This window comes from Ciconia boyciana, chromosome 7, assembly GCF_034638445.1.
Source record: "Ciconia boyciana chromosome 7, ASM3463844v1, whole genome shotgun sequence".
NCBI classification, from domain to species: domain Eukaryota; kingdom Metazoa; phylum Chordata; class Aves; order Ciconiiformes; family Ciconiidae; genus Ciconia; species Ciconia boyciana.
In genome coordinates, this window is record NC_132940.1 from 67,869,765 (window position 1) to 67,888,920 (window position 19,156).

At 40.3% G+C, this 19,156-nt stretch overlaps 1 protein-coding gene across 1 annotated transcript in view; it reads left to right on the top strand.

The window, feature by feature from the left end:
• The window catches only part of WWTR1 (WW domain containing transcription regulator 1), an 89,627-nt gene that overhangs the window by 58,794 nt on the left and 11,677 nt on the right, over positions 1–19,156 (top strand). Inside the window, exon 3 of the mRNA XM_072867660.1 lies at positions 12,855–13,054. Coding sequence (XP_072723761.1) covers positions 12,855–13,054 — 200 coding nt within the window. The remainder of the gene's footprint in view (positions 1–12,854; positions 13,055–19,156) is intronic.

Here is a 19,156-nt window from a genome sequence, read left to right on the forward strand (position 1 = left end):
TAATTTGTTTAGGGTCAGTGTATGCATTGATCCTGAGAGTTCAGCCATATTAGCTTACTGTCTCAAACTCCAGATGAAGAATTATTTGATTTTTACCTTTTTTCCCTACCAAAGAAGAGAAAGCTCCTTGCCTTAGAAGCTTACTCTGTCAAGATCCACCAGCAGGCATGACCCAAGTGATACAAGCAGTATAGTTTTAACTATTAAATACACTGGTTCTCTAAGGTGAAAGACATTATGTATAACACAATAGGATTTAACGTGGAGAGCCTCTTACACTGACAACTGTTTGTGTTATAGAAGTTCATCCGTGAATCTGAAAAGTCTAGCTTTCAGGTGTATTGCTAATGGTAATGTAATTAGGTCTCGATACAACTGGGGGTTATGGCACTTTGCCTTCTGCTTTCATTTTTTTTGATCAGTCAGGAAATCCAACTGGTAAAACAATGCAATAATCCTGTCTAAGAGCAATAAACACATGAACCAAAGTTTCCATATCCTGCCATGATAAAAGAGGTGTAGCTCCTGTTGTTTGAGGATGATAAAATGCAGTTTTGGTTACTGTTTCAAAGTGAGTCTCCGGAGATAAGAACGCAGAAACTCCCAAAGTGTTTAAAAACAGGTGGTATGCATTTTAGTGATAACTAACATACCTTAAGTGGTCTAGATTTTGCAAGGCTTGGTTTGCATTGGCTGGAAATTTGGCTACAAATATGTAACATTGAGAGGAACGTGTTTTTCCCTTGGTGTAGCCCATACCCTCACACCACCTGCACAGTGGAAAGGCTTCCTGTTCCAGGTCATTTTTAATTACTGGATATCCTGAAAGAAGTGGACACAATTCATTTGTGGTCAATGTGAATAATTTTGGCACCTGCTTCTGGTTAATGAAGTAATACTTACAGGAGAGCTGAAAGCATTGTAGAGGACTTGCACATTCTGTGGGAACGAGAGTTTTATGACACAGTTCTGGAAAAGAACGTTTTGGGGTTTTTTTGTTATTTGCAATTAAAACCTCTAAGAAGTAATTTATCAGGCAGATTTCAAATGGAGTAATTTATTTATGTTTTAAGGACAGTGGCTAATAGTTCCAGAGACTAATAGGAATTAACGTCAGTATCAGGTAAATTAAATCCAGATACCTCAAAGGACACACTCCTTTAAACCAGCAACTGACTATCTAGTAAATCTGAAATGTTAAAGGTTGATGTGTTCAAAAGAGATGTTGGTATTGTTTCAATATCTAGTAATTTTTAATTTTAACACAAAGACATTCCTGTTGGTGTAAGCATTTCCCTTCAAGGGTAGTAATCCAAATATGTGCCAGTGCAAGAGTGGAGTGTCATTTTCAGTTTCAAAGTGAGTGAAATGCAAAAGCTAAAGATTGCATGAAACAAAAGTAAAAATAATAACTATTTGAAATAATAATGGTCATCAGTAATTGGTCATTGGCATTGAAGCTGTCTCTCCAGTCAAGCAGCCCCCAGCATTATTCGTTGTTATTGATTTGTTGTTAAAAGTGCTTAGAGTAAATCTCTAATCTTTTAAATAACTTCCTGCTAAATCATAGCTTTGATGCTGCACCTGCAGGTTGTTCATTTGGGTTTTTTTAAGCTTGAATCATTGAAGACAGGAAAGATTAGTTAAATGTGTATATCACAGAACTTAACGTAGCAGTTGAAACTGTTGAGAAATTTCTGTATAGCTATTTTCAGCCCAGAAATCTGAATAAAGGAGTCTGTGTGCACTGGGATAGTACAACTTTTTGGTTTAATACTTTACAGATTTTTGGAACAAAATGCACCAGAACTGAAAAGCGGCATTTTTTGCTGACCTTGTTGGATGGCTAATGCTGTTTCTGGGAAATAAGTGAAACAAGCAGTTCTTTGTTGGCAGAAGCAGAGAGAGAAAAGGAGAGGAGCCTAGTCTTTTTTTCTTCACAATGTCGTGACTAAGTCAAAACTGTAGTATGGCTGGGTTCGTTCTTTTTTTTTTTTTCTTTAACCTCTATAGACATTTGTTTTTCATCAGACTGTGTTGCGTGACACCTGACGCTGGCCAGTTCATATGAATTAGGCTCTGGGCTGCCTATAAACAGAGTAGAGAAGAAGATCCACAGTTGCATCCAGACACTTCTGACACTAAAATAATAAAAGTTGGTACAATCGGTTCAACGTGTATGTCAGAAACAGTTTACGCTTGCATGTTTTGGCTTTTGCAACTTGCAGAGTCTCTTGCCCACAAAATAATCCTTGCTTAGTATATATCCAGCAAAGTCATCAACAGAAAGGTTTCCTACAACGTCAGAAAACCTAATTCACTAGAGTATCATTAGTAATTTAAAAGCAAACAAAAGCAATGAAAGAATTTTTTTCATTTTTCATCTGACTGGAAAAAGAAAACTGCATAGGTCTAACTTGAGATGTGAACTAAATAGTTGTAATTCCGTGGACTGCAATGAAACTGTGGCCACATACGCCAGGTTTGGAACTTAGCTCCACATTTTTACTCACTTTCATTTGAGCTGGAAAATTGTGTAATGGCTGTTTATTGAAGAGACTTACTTCATTTTGCAAAATAAATGTTTTTCCCCAGGAGAACTGAATTCAAGGCCGCCCTGAGGCTGTCTGCTCAAATGGTGAATGCTTTTCACCTGCTATGTTATGTCCAATCTCCTTTACCATAGAGTGGTAGATTTGAGCTTTTTATATTTTTCCTTTGTTTGCAGAACCTTAGAAACATTACACTAGGAGTGCCAAACCCTGCCTAGTGAATTTAAACTTACTGAAGACCAGTTGATTTTCCTTAGTTACCTTTTGACCTCCCAAAAACAGTCCAGAGGTCCTAAGGCTCCCCAGACCACAGGCTGAAAAGAGTTGTTAAAGTGTCACTGATTTATTAGATGACTGTCATTGTACTGAAATCAGTATTCATACTGGGTAGTCTAGTTGGAGCATGGACTGCAGGTTTTTCTTTTTTAACCCAAACTCCATTATGTTCCTCATAGCATTCAAATACAAGTTCAGAATTCAAATATAAATAATAGTAGGCATTAATAAAATTGCGTAAATAGCACAACAAATGTGCCATATGATTATATCATAAGGAACAGAGATTCGTAGAATGTCGTTGTATTGTTAAGTTGCTCACTGGAGTGGACACAAGACTTTCCTTTGACTTCACCGGGCTCATTCAAACCCTTAGTGACAAAGAGTTATCAGCTGTATTCAAAAACAGTGTTACTGAACTGCTCAGTACAGGAGTTCAGCTCTGGTTCAGTTGACTAGTTCCAGGAAAAGCAGTTAGGTAGGAGACTTTGCTCAAACTAAGCTTATGTATATACCACAGGGGTAATTCTTCCATTGTAGGGATTCTTTTCGTTCCAACCAGTGTATTTAAAGATTCGCTATTAATTGAAATCTAGACGATATCAGACATATCAAACATGCTTAAAGGTATACCAGGTACTATATTTTTCTGTTTTCCCCATGCATATCGATGTAGCTCTATCCTTAAGAAAAGCAACTTACTGTTTATTCAATTTTTTTTTCTTGTTGTTTGAGGAACTCACACAGTGGAAAATACAAAAGCAGCGAGTAGTCTTGGTCCTGTAATAACCGTATCATCATACTTTTCCACACTTCTTTTGAGTAGACTGGAGTTCTGCCTGGGTGCTGGTTTTTGCCCAAGTACATAGTGTTGCAGGATAAAACTTACCTGAGGTTACATATAGTGTTGTGCATAGAAAATACCGGGGGGGGGTGAAATAGAGAAAAAAGAGGGAAATCATTTTAAGTGATCATAAGTGTTGGCACAATTATATGGGAGACAAATGTGACCACAGATTTTAATGGTGTTGATTCTGTAAAGAAAATGTCTAGAAAGATGCAGGTAATTACCTGTAAGAGCATACTTCATTATCAATTGATGTATAAACTAGAGGTTGATAATAGCAAGAATCTGATATTCTATTCAGACTTACTTTTGGAATTGTCCTGTCTAGGGCGGTGTTTTAATTTGTCCAGATCTGTAAACTTCAGTGTCATTTTTGCAAGCATAGATTAGGTAAAAATATGTAATGATTTTCAACAAAAAACAGGTCACAAAAAAGGTTTCCAGCAAATCTGAGCCTTGGTTTTAATTTATTTTGTGGAAAGTTCAGTCATATTAATTGCGTCATTCCATGACTACATACACTGGAAACTTCTGTATTGTTTGCCACAGTGATGTCTTCTGTCATGAAATGTGGAGAAGCATACACAGGACCAATATGAGCAGATCCTTTGCCTTTACAATGTGTAAAGATGTTTTCTGTAATAAGATAGGTATGGCATGAAGTTATTTTTCTTATGTAGCAAAACACAAATCACTCGTGAGTGTATTTTGGTTTATTCCCAGATGTACCTTGCCATAGTCTCCCTGCGCAGTCAGAAAGTTGGAGACATTAGGAAGCATCCAGCAGAAGAGCCAGCTCAGTGGAGCTACAGTATGTCCAGTTGCCGCCAGACATGGTTTCCTTTTTTACCCAGACTTGAATTAAGGTAGAGCTTAAGGATTTTTTAATATTGGGTTTGAATTACTAGTTTCCAGCATCCTGACTGAAAGGTACTGAAGAGTACATCAGATCAGTTGTACTGCATCTGAACAGAAAGTCCAGTATTTTACAGAAGCATTTGGTTTCCTATACAAGTGCTATGCACTCACATTTGTACTGCGTTTGGCTGGGATGGAGTTCATTTCATAGCAGCCCCTATGGTGCCGTGTTTTGGATTTGTGACTAAAACACTGTTGGTAACACACCAGTGTTTTGGCTATGCCTGAGCAGAGCTTGCAGAGCCTTGAGGCTTTCTGTTTTTTCCCACTGTTTCCCCTCCACACTGCAAGTAGGTTGGGGGTTCGCAAGAAATCGGGAGGTGACACTGCCGAGACAGCTGATCTGAATTACCTAAGGGGATGTTCCATACCATATGATGCCATGCTCAGCAATAAAAGGTCAAGGAAAGGAGGAGGAAGGGGGGACAGTCATATTATGGCATTTGTCTTCCCAAGTAACCCGTAGGTGTGCTGAGTACCTGCTTTCCAGGAAGTGGCTAAACATCTGCCTGCTGATGGGAACTCGTGAATAAATTATTTTGCTTTGCTTGTGTGTGCAGCTTTGCCTCACTTACTAAACTGTCTTTATCTCAGCCCACAAGTTTTTCTCGCCTTTGCTCTTCCAGTTCTCTCCCCCATCCTGCTGGCAGGGGAGGAATTGAGTGACTACCTGCAGGGGGCTTAGTTGCTGGCTGGTGGGGGGCCCATTCCGCCACAGCAGGACAACTGCAGTTTTCAAAAACTGTGGACGGACTTATTGCACATTTGCACTGTATTGAACCACCTATGCCCAGTAAGCCCCATTGTTGGATTTGCTTTGTGTACTCACACACGCTGTACAGCACATGCAGATTTCTGCCAAGCGTCTCAAAGCCTCATAGCCAGCAATCTTCCTAGTGGAATTGTTCAGTTCACCAGGAAGTCCCTTTTCCCCATCTGTCAGAACTCCAATGGCAAATGCTTTTGGTTGCAGCTTGTGCAGCACCACTGCATTAGGTTTTCTGAAGCATCATTCAGTAGCTTTAACTGCTCTGCCAAACTGCAGGATTTCTGGGCCAGTAGTTCATTTAGGAGGATTACAAGTGCTGCAGGTTTCACGTTAGTACTGCCGGTGCCTGTCTCTGCCTCTGGCTTTGTGTGTAACATCACCGCATTTCCTTTCTGTGCGTCATTTGTCTCAAGTATTCCAGCTGCCACGAGGTTTGCAGGGAACATGGAAAGATCATTTATCATTGGTAGATTTTCTTTATGTTCTTTGACCTGGACATTTCTTTAGGTCTTCTGATTTTCTTGGGTCAGAATTTCTCAGAGATAATAGCTGTTGATGTAGGAAGCTGCAGTTTTCAGTATAAGCCTGTCTGCATTCAGGTTATATAGTCGTCTTTCTTTATCTTGAGAGCATCATGCAGAGAATCCCAAATCTGAAATTGTATGAAGATTTTACGCATCTGGTCTGATATGATCCTCTCAAAGCTGGTGATAATACGCTTCCACAGAATGAAGTGGGTGCCTCTGCACTGCAGTCTGGAGGTTCCAGGAGACTTAACTTGGGGATAAATGACATCTACATGCCTCTAGAGAAGTCATGCTGGATGACACACTGGCATCTCGGTGCTATACTCTGCAGAACTGCTGATTCTGGAAACACATTGCAGGGATGGTTTAGATATGCCTGCATGCTTTCCACAAGGTCCAGAAGGATTTATTAGCGTGGGCTTTGCACCACCTACAGGTAATAAAGCTGCCTCTAGACCCAAACTGGCCCTGGATATAGCACAGGACTAATCCACTCCTGCTAGATGCAGCTAGTACTCATCTGCATCAGTAATTAACCTAATCCGCACTCTGAACAAACCATATAGGTAATACTTGGAAAATTCACTGTACTTCACTCCTGGCTTATCTGGAGGATATCAATGCTGGCTGCTATTCTTAGCACCATAAACAGGAAGAAGTTTTGTCTTGGGTAAATCAGGAGCCCATACAGCGTTTTTGGGTTGCTTAATATCAGAAGTACTGGATGTGCTTGTGCAATGGCAGACTTCTTCACTGAAAATGACAGATACCAACAATCACTACATTTCCACAACACTATGAGGTGCCCAAGGGTATCTCTGGCACCAAAAATTTTAAAGTGTTTCTGTTCCTCACAGTCTTTTGACTGTTGTGTACGATCTGGGAATTTTCACCACTATCTTCCTGTGCTTACCAGACTACGTTGTCAGTCAGCCTGTCTCTTAATTCACAGCTCCTTTTGCTGGAGCCGATATACTTGTTCAGCACTACTGGCTGTTACTGTTTTCTTCATTTTCCTGGATGTTTCAGTTAGATTTTCCCTGGTACTTGAAGACATTTTGCTATCAGTTTATATTGTTTTCCTGAGAGCCACAGTCATGCTTTCTATGAATGTTCCGTGTCTTGAATCAGGGACTTTTCATGTATGTGAGATTACACATATGAAGGATTTATCTGCTGCCTATGGGTATTTGCTAGCGCACAAACTGTGTGGAGTTTTTTAGTGCCCAAATGACCTAACATGGGCCAAGAACTCTGCTGAGGAAAGTGGCAGCGGCTGCAGGGTGACTATTGACTGAGGGGAAAAGGAGCAAGCACTTCCTCTTCCATGCACAGCATGTCTTTGGCCTCGAGATTTATCCCCTGGGAGTGTTTCAAACTGGAGATGATGTGCTGCTTTTCATATGGCCCAGGCTGCAGTAGCCCCCAGGAAGGTGATGGGCAGTGCTTTTCAAAAGTCTGGAGGACCACTTGGACAGGCTGCTTTGCAGAGGACACATTCCACGTGCCATCACATGTGAACTGCTGGTATAGAAAAGCCCTAAAACTTAACACATTAACTGAAGGTTTGCTCCTAATAATTTCACTGCCTTTCAGTGGAACCAATGCAGAAGAATACTTGGAAGTCTGCCATGATTTAATTACTCTTCAGCTAGTTCCCAGAGTCAGCTCTTTTATTACTGTACATGTAACATTTTGACCCTTAGGATATAGTTTTAGGGCAGCTGAATGCAGCAGTTGTTGTGGGAAGTTCTGCAGAATGCCCCAGGTTTTGGTTTCAATTTGTTTTCTATAATAGATATAAAAAAAGAATCGCGTAATAGTGTAATGTTTTCTACTATTTTTATTTCCAGTTAATATTTGTTTTGAGCTAGGTTACATTAACTTCATGTGCATTATATGTGTGCATGCACACACTCAAAAACTAGATTTGACTTCACAAAAGTAGACCACATATGTCCTAAATTTGCTTATGGGACATTATCGTGATTGCACTCAAGAATAATTCAAGTGGAACGATGCTGTTATGCAATTGGTAGGCTCAAAACCTGGGCCTTAGCATCTGCGTATTTATAAACTGGTTTTGAATGATATTAAAAAAAGAAATTTGATTTTCTCACCATATCAATTGAATGCTCCATTTTAAGTTAGACTTTATTGTAAACATAGTCTATCCAGATACCTTGACAAAACTACCTGTACTTGTTTGAAAGCACAGATCTGCTCTATACTTAATGTTTCTGAGTCTATCCAGTTTGGGCTGCTATGAAAGTAGGTATCTGGTATTCACACTGACTGGAGAGTTACTTGAATCCCTTTTTTTCTTGAAGCAGTGTATGCTGGAAAAAAATGTGGTGTCAGCGGGTTCAAATTACCTTCAGTAAGTTTGTCTCTATGACCCAAATCAATGGTTCTTTAAAAGCCATTCCGATTAGCGGTAGTTTTGAACGGATCTATTTTTTTTCTGTGGACCTGTGTCCAGAGATTTAGACCTGCAAACCTCTGAGGAGAAAAGCACTGACTGAGAGAGGAACAGAGCCAAATAATGCAGGTGGTGGAATTGGCTGAGGATGGCTCCTACCTACTCCTTTGCCTTCTGTGCATCTCCTGCACTGAAACTTGTCGAACTTTTCTGTAGCTTTATCAAACCCAGATGGTGTAAATAACTTTTTTAGGAAGTAGAATGGATTTTTGTTGTTTCTTAGAAATATGATCACATACTTGTGGCATACTTGACTTGTTGGAGATTCAGTGTGATGTAATTTCTATGCTCCTAATGTCAAGGTGTGGGAATGCTTACTTTACTCATTGTATTGAACTTCCTGTAGTTCTTCGATGGTATGTAACAATGGATAGTATTGCTTGAAAGAAAAGTAATTTACTCCAAGACACAGAATTCATTGGACCAAAATATTCTGTCTGTCCCCATGAGAAGAAATGACTTGGAAGGTTATTGGGGACCAGAGCTCAGGGAGGAGCATTCCTCAGCATTTTCATATTGTCTTGTTCTTTGCCTTCTTGCATGTGTAATTTCAGCTGTGATACAACATGGGTACAGATTAGCTGATGAAGAAGGAGGGAGTATTTTATATAGCAAAGGCAACAAATAGCCATGACAGATAGTACTACAAACTCACGCCCTAGCCCCGAGTGTGTCCCAGCCACAGCGTACAGGCTATTAATCTTTACTTAACTTTGCCTGGTTCTATCATTTGCATGTGCTGCTTAAATGAAAGCAATTTTCTGATGGATATCTTACTATATTGTGATAATCCTTCAGCCAGCCTGGATTCTTAGCATGGCCGTTCTATTCACTCGACCACTGACATGCCAAAAATTTAAGCACATGCTTATGCATATGAGAAGAGTTGAATTCCTGCCTACGTGCTTATGGTCCTGGCAATTTAACACCAGATTTACACTGATATAGTTTATATAACTGTACTTAAAATATTTCTTACTTATTTTAATGTGAATAAGACTAGATTCACTGCATCTTAAAATGTGGTTCCATATATTGTTTTCCCATTATGAAAGTGGTTTGATTTCTGCACCCAGCTCTCATTCCTACCTTTCCCCTCTCAGCACTACAGCTTGCTAACCTTTCTCAGTTTTTACTACTGAAAAGTTACTGATCAGTGCTGACTTTGGTCCGTCTTTCCTGCAACCAGCTTATTTTTCCCACCTGGACTCCTACATTGGTTGCACATAAGCATTTTCATGGCTACCCAGTTACTCTTGCTGGGAACTGATCTAGCCAGAAAATACCTTCTTTCTATCCCCAGGCAATTTTTAGTTTGCCATGTGGCCATAAAAATGCTTTTGCCAGCTCAGTAAGGGGGTAGCATGTGGACAGGAACGAGCAGCTGGGTGTGGAAGAGGTGATAAAAGGCAACACTCTGGTTCATGTAGAAGCATGATGTCATTTGTGTGGATACAGCTGTTTGTGGAACACACATAAACTGAATCCGTGAAAAGGTTATGTTACTGCAGCGCTGCTTTTAACTTGGATTATTTCTTGAGTTGGATTTGCCACTGAAGCTAAAATATCATGCAGCTGCACTCTCAAATGGTTCCATAGTCTTTACATGCTGGACCTGTGTGATACTGGATCACCAGAAGGAAAAATCTGATTCAGATCTGATATGAGCACATGTAAATATTTCTGTCAAACGAAGGAGGGCAAAGCTTACGCTGGCGTAGTGCCTGTGTACCTGCCTTACTCCAGCTGCAGAAAGACAAGACAGTACCTGATTTGGCAGAAAGCTAGCGAGCATAAAATCAACTTTTCAAACAAAATTTTAACTTGGAGCTGGCAGAGTGAGTTAGGTTTAGCATTTTGCATTGTATGGGTATCATACATTTGATTGAGGCTGTAAAATCATCAACCCATTTCTTTCAATGCAGACTTCTAACAGTGCTTGCTGTACTGTATTCTTCAAGGCCAGACACGTACACAGCATAAATATGTTCAGGTCTGAGAAGCATAGACCTGAGTTGAGATTTCAGTTCTCATATGGTAAGAGCAATGAGTGAAAGATAAAAGGGAAGATACAAATCTTAGTCCCTTGGACAGAAAAATACTGTATCTCTTCTGGAGAGTATTTTAGTATCTGGGATGTTCTTGTTAAAAGATAAGAGCTTTGTTAATTAAGCTATTGCCCCATTAGTGAAAGGTTCCTTGCAAAAATGCCAATTAATTTTTAAAGCAGTACATGGCTACCACTTGTCATCCAGACTGGCTTTAGGTACTGTATGTGTTTTTTACTGGAAATGTGAAGGTGGAGAAAGAAAAGAAGGAACTGTGCACTCCGTGATTGACAGAAAGCCTTAGGTTGTATTGCTGGGAACTGATACATTTTACTCAAAAATAAAAAGGACGTACAAGCAGAGGCTATGCAGTTTCCCCTCTCTGTCTCATTTTCCTCCTGCTTTGTCCAAGCCTGTTACTAAGAGGGAGATGTTTCCAGAGAGAAGGTTCTGTTTCCATGGCCAAGTGATACCTGCTGTCGAAGGTGCCAAATGATTACTTTAGCTTTGTGGCACGATTACCAAAGTGACTGTGGAGCTACACAAAGACTTGCAATTTCTTTCATAACAGTTCTCTTAATAAAAATGCCCATCCAACAGAGAATTCTGCTGTGATTTATAGTTTCTGAATTTGACCAGAAAAGATTATGTTGGTTTAAGTAACATGAACAGTCTAAACAACATTAACTGTCTGAGCAGCAGCCTTCTGTCTGCAAGTGAAAGGGTTTAGCTGGTTTACATGGGTATAAATCAGGTTTGCTTACAAAAGGTCCTGTTTCTCACCTGCCATCTATGGAATTATTCCCCAGACAAACCTTTTGAATATCCTCCCAAAGGTGGGGAACTAATGGTTCATTTCCAAACCTGGATACCCCAACAGGTAAAGTTTCACATGTTAATCAAATGTGCAAAAGACTATTTTGGTTTTCTTTGTAAGACATTAACTTCTACAATATGTGTGCTTGCATATACAGAATTCACAAGAGAGTTACAAATCCCTCTGTTGTGTTAAATTGGGTCTAAAATCAGACACCTTAATCTCTTATTTATTAGACCTTTTTCGCTTGCAAATGAAACCATGAATTCTAAATTCAGCCTTACCTGACTGATGTAACTCCAGAGGGGAGTTATGCCAGGCCTGAACTTGGCATCTTTTTTGGATTAATTTTATACAGGCTTGCATTTAAGAACTCATTAAACTCTATTCTTGCCTGATGTAACTGTTTAAAGCAGCAGTGAATTTGGGCAGTTCTTTCAGTACAAGATTGATAAAGATTTTTGCTGAGCTTGATAATGAAAATGGTATGATTCTATTAATAACTTGCAATTACACTGTTTTGCTATTGATAGTAATTCTCGTACTGTGAACACAGATAGCTAACTTTACACTGACTGCACCCTGAAACACGGAATGGCTGAGGCCATGTGGAAAAAAGGGCAGTGTTTGTTCAAAAGAGACAAAGACATCTATCAAGAAAAGTTAGCAGTGATTCTCACTGCTTTGCTTTTTTATTTATGAATGTGGTACAGATTCCATTTAATTACCTTTTCCTTGCACTTCCCCTGCTTTGAAAAAGTAAGTGAAAGTACATTAAGGGTATTATGGAAAGGTGTAGCTTCTGATAGTTTCTGGTGTCTTTTTATTGTGCTGCTTTTGTAACTTCTGACAGTCCAGCTTGTCGCTGGATCTCATTAGATGCACTTTTGTCCCTCAGTTACAGTTCTCAAGCTGCTTTTCATTACTCTAATGTGTGAATGCCTGTGAAGTAAGGAGTGCTTAAAACACTTCTGCAAGATATAAGAATAATATTAACCCTCATTTATAGATAAGTACACAGACATTGTGACTCATCCATGATAATACAGGAAGGCTACAGCCTGCCAGGCTCCTCCTCCTACAAGGTTTGCTTCTTAACTGGAACTGGAACATCTCTCATCTGCGTGTCATTGGAAAAAGTGTGTATCGCCTTCACAGTGGTGGAAAACACACAGAGTGCTCATTATTTATGCTGGTAATTATTCTTACAATAATTAATTTAGATCTGTCAATAAAGAAAATGTTAAGATTGAAAACATTTTTACTAGCTTCCTGCATATTATAGGCACACATTTGTAGAGGAATTTTCAGTTAAAAAACCTTGCATGTCATGTATTACATATCATTAGGTAAATAGTTGAACATACCAGGATGAATATAAATACTTGCTGTATTATAAGTATACATGTTTTATACACATATGAAAGACTAAAAATAATTTATTAAGCAATTATTAGTACCAGATCTTGCCAGATGGAGTAGTTATCTCAGTCATTTGAAATACAGTAATTCTAATAACTCTATACTCACTGTAAATGAGCAACATGTGTCCTAGGTCCTCTGTTATCTTAAAGTACAATTCTCCTTAACCAGCCATGATTTATTTTCTTGCCCACAGTCATGAATCACCAGCACCAAGTAACACCCAGCACAGCCATGTCGCAGCAGAGTCGTCCTCCCCAGACCCCGCAGCCAGGGCTGTTGAACCTGCCCAGTGCACTGACCACACAGCAACAGCAGCAGCAGAAGTTAAGGCTCCAGAGAATCCAGATGGAGAGAGAGCGAATTAGGATGCGTCAGGAGGAGTTACTGCGACAGGTAATGCCAAGGATACTCTCTTATTTTGTTCAAGAGCCTTTAGTTCAATGCGTCCAAATTTTTACCAGGTACCATTAGTAGCTCTGTTACTTTATGTCAAGATTAACCATTGTTTTAGGTAAGGGTAACCGAAAAGCTAATATAAATAGAACATCTCATTTTTTTTTCTCTTAAACTAGCATTGAACAGAACACAAAATGGCCATCTGTCAGGAGTTACAGACCTGGTGTCTTTCTTACCAGCTATAATAGTAGTGTAAGGACCAAATTCTGTTCTGCATCTGTTTATAAATGTAGAGCAAATATCACTCATTAATTCTCAGTTTACCTTGGTTTGTACAGTAGACCATGTTCATGCTTCACTGAAGATAAAGGCAGAACATATGGAGTTGTTCTTGACTCTGATCCCAACTCTGTAACTCCTACCTTTTGCCTTTGAATTAAAGTAAAATCACATTCACATCTTCCATTAATACCTCTGATTTGAAGACTTTCCAGAGATGGTCCTTTGTGGATGTTTTATTGTTCTATTTCTTAAGTTTCAGCTCTATATAATGACTCATATTATACAAAATAGATATGTAACTTCCTTTACACTGCCTTAAGGAAAGAAAAAGTTTTAACAATTGTGTTTCTTCTGTTACGGACAACTCCACTGATGATGTTGTGTTTTGCATGGCATATTAACCAGCTTCCTTAGAGAAAATAAATAACCTATTTCTCTCAGGAACGGTGTGAACAAAGTACATTTTATCAAGAAGACCACCACCATTATTGGTGGCCTTGTAAATGCTGCAGTTACAGTTCTAAGTACCTTTAAAAATGGTAACTTTCACAAAATCACAGAACCACAGAACGGTTGAGGTTGGAAGGGTCCTGTGGAGGTCGTCTGGTCCAAGCCCCTGCTCAAGCAGGGTCACCCAGTGTCGGTTGCCCAGGACCATGCCCTGATGGCTTCTGAATACCTCCAAGGATGGAGACCACCACCTCCCTGGGCAGCCTGTGCCAGTGCTCGGTCACCCTCACAGTGGCAAAGTGTTTCCCGATGTTCAGAGGGAACCTCCTGTGTGTCAGTGTGTGCCCATCGCCCCTGGTCCTGTCACTGGACACCACCAGAAAGAGCCTGGCTCCGTCCTCTTTGCACCCTCCCTGCAGGTGTTTGTGCACATTGATGGGATCCCCCTGAGCCTGCTCTTCCCCGGGCTGAACAGTCCCAGCTCTCTCAGCCTTTCCTCATAGGAAAAGCAGTGGGCCCATATTTTCCCTAGCCTTCCTGTTGTCACCTAGGTACTTAGAGAAGCCCTTCTTGTTGTCTTTGTCTCCCCTGGCCAGATTCAATTCCATCTGGGCTTTAGCTTTCCTAACCTCATCCATGCATGCTCGGACAATGTCTCTGTATTCCTCCCAGGTTACCCATCCTTACCTCCATCCTCTGTGGAAATAATAATTTTGTGGAATTATTATTTCATGCCTTCAGTCCTTTTGCCTTTGGGATTGTACCATAATTCGTGGTTATTTTAGGGTAACATTTGTTTATACTGTGTTTAGAAATACAGTATAACATTTCTTTGCAGCAGGTAGGAGCATGTTTGTTACTGGGCTAATTATGCCAATTGGCGGAACTTTTCTGATGATTTATTAGAGAACCATGTGTTGCTGTAATGTTTTGAAATGTTAGTGACTTGTGTAAAGTGCAAAAAGAAGCCTAAGAAAAATCCTCACACTTAGATGTCGTCTGAGGAATAGCTTGACTAGCCACAAGTAAGTGAGGAGTGATGCGCTTTTTCTTCCAAGACTGGAGGAGAATGACTGAGAGAAAACACATTAGTGATGAAAACCAACTGGAGCATCCCAATGACCTCTAGAAGACTGTGGGTAGCAAAAAGACACATACAGCTTTAAAACCTTTAGGTCTGAAATAGAAATCTGGATGATTGGAGCAGATTTACCAGAAGGGAGATGTGCTCACAAAGGATTTGTCATCTTTTAGAGGCAGCAGTCATGAAAACCTCAAATTAACGGCCAGCTTTTTGGTTTTCTCTCTGCAGCCTTTGAATGTTGGTTTTGCTAAATATTGGGGTTTGGGTTTTTTTTAAACGTACTATCTCAGTAAAATTAATGGAAGAAAAGGTCTTTAATGTTTGTAATGATTGAGAATTTGAGGTGCTCTTTTTCCGTGCTTTTATTTCAGAACAAATAATCTTTAATTGCATTTTACCAAAACATCACTTTTCAAAAAGTAATAATAGACATTATTACAATTGCTTGCCAAAGTAAAGGTTATTAGAATTGTATTGAAAGTGCTTTTTTTTCTTCATATACAGAAGATGCAGTTTGATGTGGGTCTTTATACTAATACAGACTTCAAACAACAAGAATATGATTGTACTTTTCTTCCCATGTACAAACTATATGTAAGTCAAATTTCTCTCCAGTTACACCATTGGGACCTTAGTAACTTCATCTTGTACAGACGGAAAGACCAAATGTAGGATGAATGTACATACCATCATGTAGCAGGCTTTTGTAAGAGAGAAACTGATAACAAAATGAAAATGGATGTCTGACAAGAGAATTGCAAAAACATTGGCGGGAATATTTGTAAAAGCACTTTACAACAATATATTTGCTTCATTTACATTTTTTACTCTTTTACCTCCTTCCTCTAAATATAAGAACTTAAACAAAAATTCGTAACAAAAGTAATTAACAAAAACTCATTAATACATTTTGAAACCGTACAGCACCATCTAGCTGCATTTGAAAAAAAAAAAGCATGAAAATTACATGCTTTTAGAGCTCCTGCAGCAACACTTGGCTGTCTTTGCATGTGATTATTCCCATCGTCTTTGGTGAATATCTGTACATCCTCAAAGGTAAGCAAGTGCTCAGTGCTCTTGCTGAACAGGGGTGAAAGGCAGATACGATTCCACTGAAGTTCCTGAATTTTTTTACCTGCTCCTGTCAGGGCTGAATTTGACTTTCATGGTTCAGACCTGAGTCTGGAAACTGTACAGACACCAACATCTTGTGCCCATGTTCAATTTCCATTACCCTTAATTATGATACATTGTGTGTGCATACCTGCGTGTGCAGAACTATGTTCAAGGTGGTGGTCTCTGACCTGGGCGGTGATCTCAGGTCTTTTGCATACCTTCTCCTTTACTACCAAGAGCTCAGAACGTCATAGAGATGGGTGTGGGAAGAGAGTGGGGATATCTGGTATGAACTTAGTCATAATTGTCATCGTGCTAATAACGTGTTTAGCTATTTTTACTCTCTTTGGCTCTGTTCTTGCTTCAGGACAAGAGCAAATTAAGCTTCAAAACAGTTGTGCCATTAACACAAGGGCTGGTTTCCCTGCTCTGCTGACTGTGTTTTCCTTTGAAACTAATACATGTACAACACTCTGCAGCTGTGCTGTACTTAATCAAGCCTCCAACTTATTATGCCCAGTACCACCCTGCACCTATGGTGTTTGCTGGAGCTCCACATTATATAAAGCAGGACAGTATCACTTTGCATTACTAAAGTTTTCAGAACTGGTGTAGCTCTTAGGGAACAACATATTTCCCACCCAAGGAAAGCAAGATGCAAAATCCATCCTTCCTAACAGAACTTTGTGAACTTCCTGCCGGTAACCTGAGCACTCCTGAACCCTGGCAGCTGAGAAGAATGCGACAAATCCCTCTGGAGTCGTCAGTGTTCAAGTACAGTTACTCCTGCCCTGACCCTTCATTGCTGCTTTTGCTTTTCTAATGTAACCTATCTAAGGGAAAAACGCTGAGTAAGTGTGCACACTGCTGCTAGAAACTGCGAGGAGGTGCAGAGAGTTTGAGCAAGAGGGGAGGAATTCTTTTGGCGGGTCACAAACCTCCTTTCAGCCTGGCAGCAGCTGCTGGCTCCCCACAGCCATTCCTGGCCGCAGCTGCTCGGGTGGAGCAGCACACCCAGCCAGGAGGAGTACGCAGTTCTGGAAGATCTCCGCTTAGGGAATTTGTTTCCTCCTTTGTCCTGCTCTCTAGAACTGCAGACTGAGTACATGCAAGAAGGGCAGCATTTCAGAAAACCAGTATGACAGCTTCTATTTAAATGTTTCCTTACTCAGTTTTGTCATTCTGGAAAGAGTTAATTTTCTTACTTACTGATTTGCTTTTGTCAGCTTTCTAAAGGAAAAGGGAGAATCTGCGTGCTACTCAGATTCTTGGAAATGAAAGTAGTTAGAGGTGATGTCAGTAAGAAATCTCTGACAGGGTCCTATGAGGAAGGTGTCCAGCACTTCTTTGTGCGCGCAAGTGCCATCTTGCACCTTGTTTGGAAAGGCAAGGATAGTCCCAAAACGGCAACACTGCTCAGAAGTTCCTTTCTGATCCCCCGATCCTGTTCCCTAAATGTGTGCACAGAAAGATACAGGGGCTCAAAAGGGGCTGCAGAAGGAGCGGTGTATGGGGATGCAGAGGAAGATTTATCACTGATTTGTCCTCGCAGAGTAGAACCTTACTGGCCTGCTACAGCCTGAACAGAAAAATTCCCTTCTGTGCTCTTCCCACTGCACAGACTGGCCCATAGTCTGATTTATTGATGGCATGGGCAATACCTAGATGTCTCACCTTCTGCCCTAAGTATGCGGACTGGCAGAAAAGGAATTGCAGTGATGAGCAATGTAAACTCATTGTAAAAAATGCCCTCACTCGTCTCCCCCGACTGGAAATGACTGTTTGGCAAGTAAGCATGGAGCTCAGTTCAGTTCTGCCAAGGAGTGTTCCAAGAGATGCGACAATGAATTCTAGATTCATCTCGCATACAGCTAAAAAGGGGTTTACATCAGAATTGTGTTCAGAGGCAGTGAATAATTCAACTCACTGCAATGCTTTGAAGCTTTTAAAGATTTTTGCAAATAACCACTGATGCAGCTTTTTGACGTGCCTTTGTGATGTCAGAGTACTGTGAGGTTTTTTTAATTTATTTTGTTTTGTTATGTATTTTGAAATTCCCCTTTGGGCTTTTAAAATAGCATATGCTGTAGTGCCAAGCGGATCATTATGGGCATTTGGCCCTTTTTGAACTAAATGCTAAGGATTGTCTCTGCTGGCAAACAGGAGGCACTCCTGCATCTGAGAGCTGATTAGAATAGCTAAGGCTGCTCTTGTAGCCTGCAACCGTAACATTGCCATTCACAGGGCTGCCAGAGGTCTCTGGTATTTTTTGACGGACTTTTTAACCTAGGGTAGGAGATTCCTGAATATTCTTTTGAAGAACCTGGTAGTCATGCTTAGAATGGAGAACAGGGCATAACAGGCTATCATACAGCTTTTGTGATTGTGTAATTGATCCATTACTATTGACCATTGCTGTAGTAATATCAAAGCAGCAAAGAAGCAAAGTCTAACATCTCTAGCAGTACTAACATTGTAATGTGACTTCTGAACAAATCACCTGCATCAGGCAGCAGCAGAGGAGGAGCACACTTTAATGTATGGCAGAGCCAGTGCTCTGCTTCCCGAGCCCGACTCTGACTCTAGTAAGCAGGAGTCTGTTGTTCCGTATTATAAAGTGCACATCGAGTTAATATTACAAGCAACATGCAATATGTTGAAATAAAAACACAGGAGGTGCCACGCCATTCCCCAAGTGAGAGTAGATCAAGTTACTTTATAATAAATGTAGTGTTTCTTGAAACAGAGAAGAGACGGGAAGTTAGATTTTGTAGATTAGTCTTTCTTTAGGGTGCTGGAGGCTTTTCAGCTCACAAATTGTCTTGCTGTGCAAGGCCTGTCTAATCATGTAGTAGATTCAACATTCCTGGGACGGATTGTTGGCCCTGCTGCAGTTAGCAGTTTGGAGGGCCAATTACTGTATCTGGGGACATGATTAGTAAACCTGGGTATGAATCTCTCCTTGTTGGACCAAGCAGTCGTTGGCACCATGTGTTCCAAAGAGATCACTGTCTGAATTCCCTGATTGCACAGGTCAGCTGCAGGACAGAAAACAGCCAGCCAGAATTAAGGTCTGCAAATACATGTGAAATTCACAGCACTTTGTGCAGGAGCAGTAAGTCCAGTGCCCTGGAAAGAACGGACATTTTGCAATACTCTCCTATTTG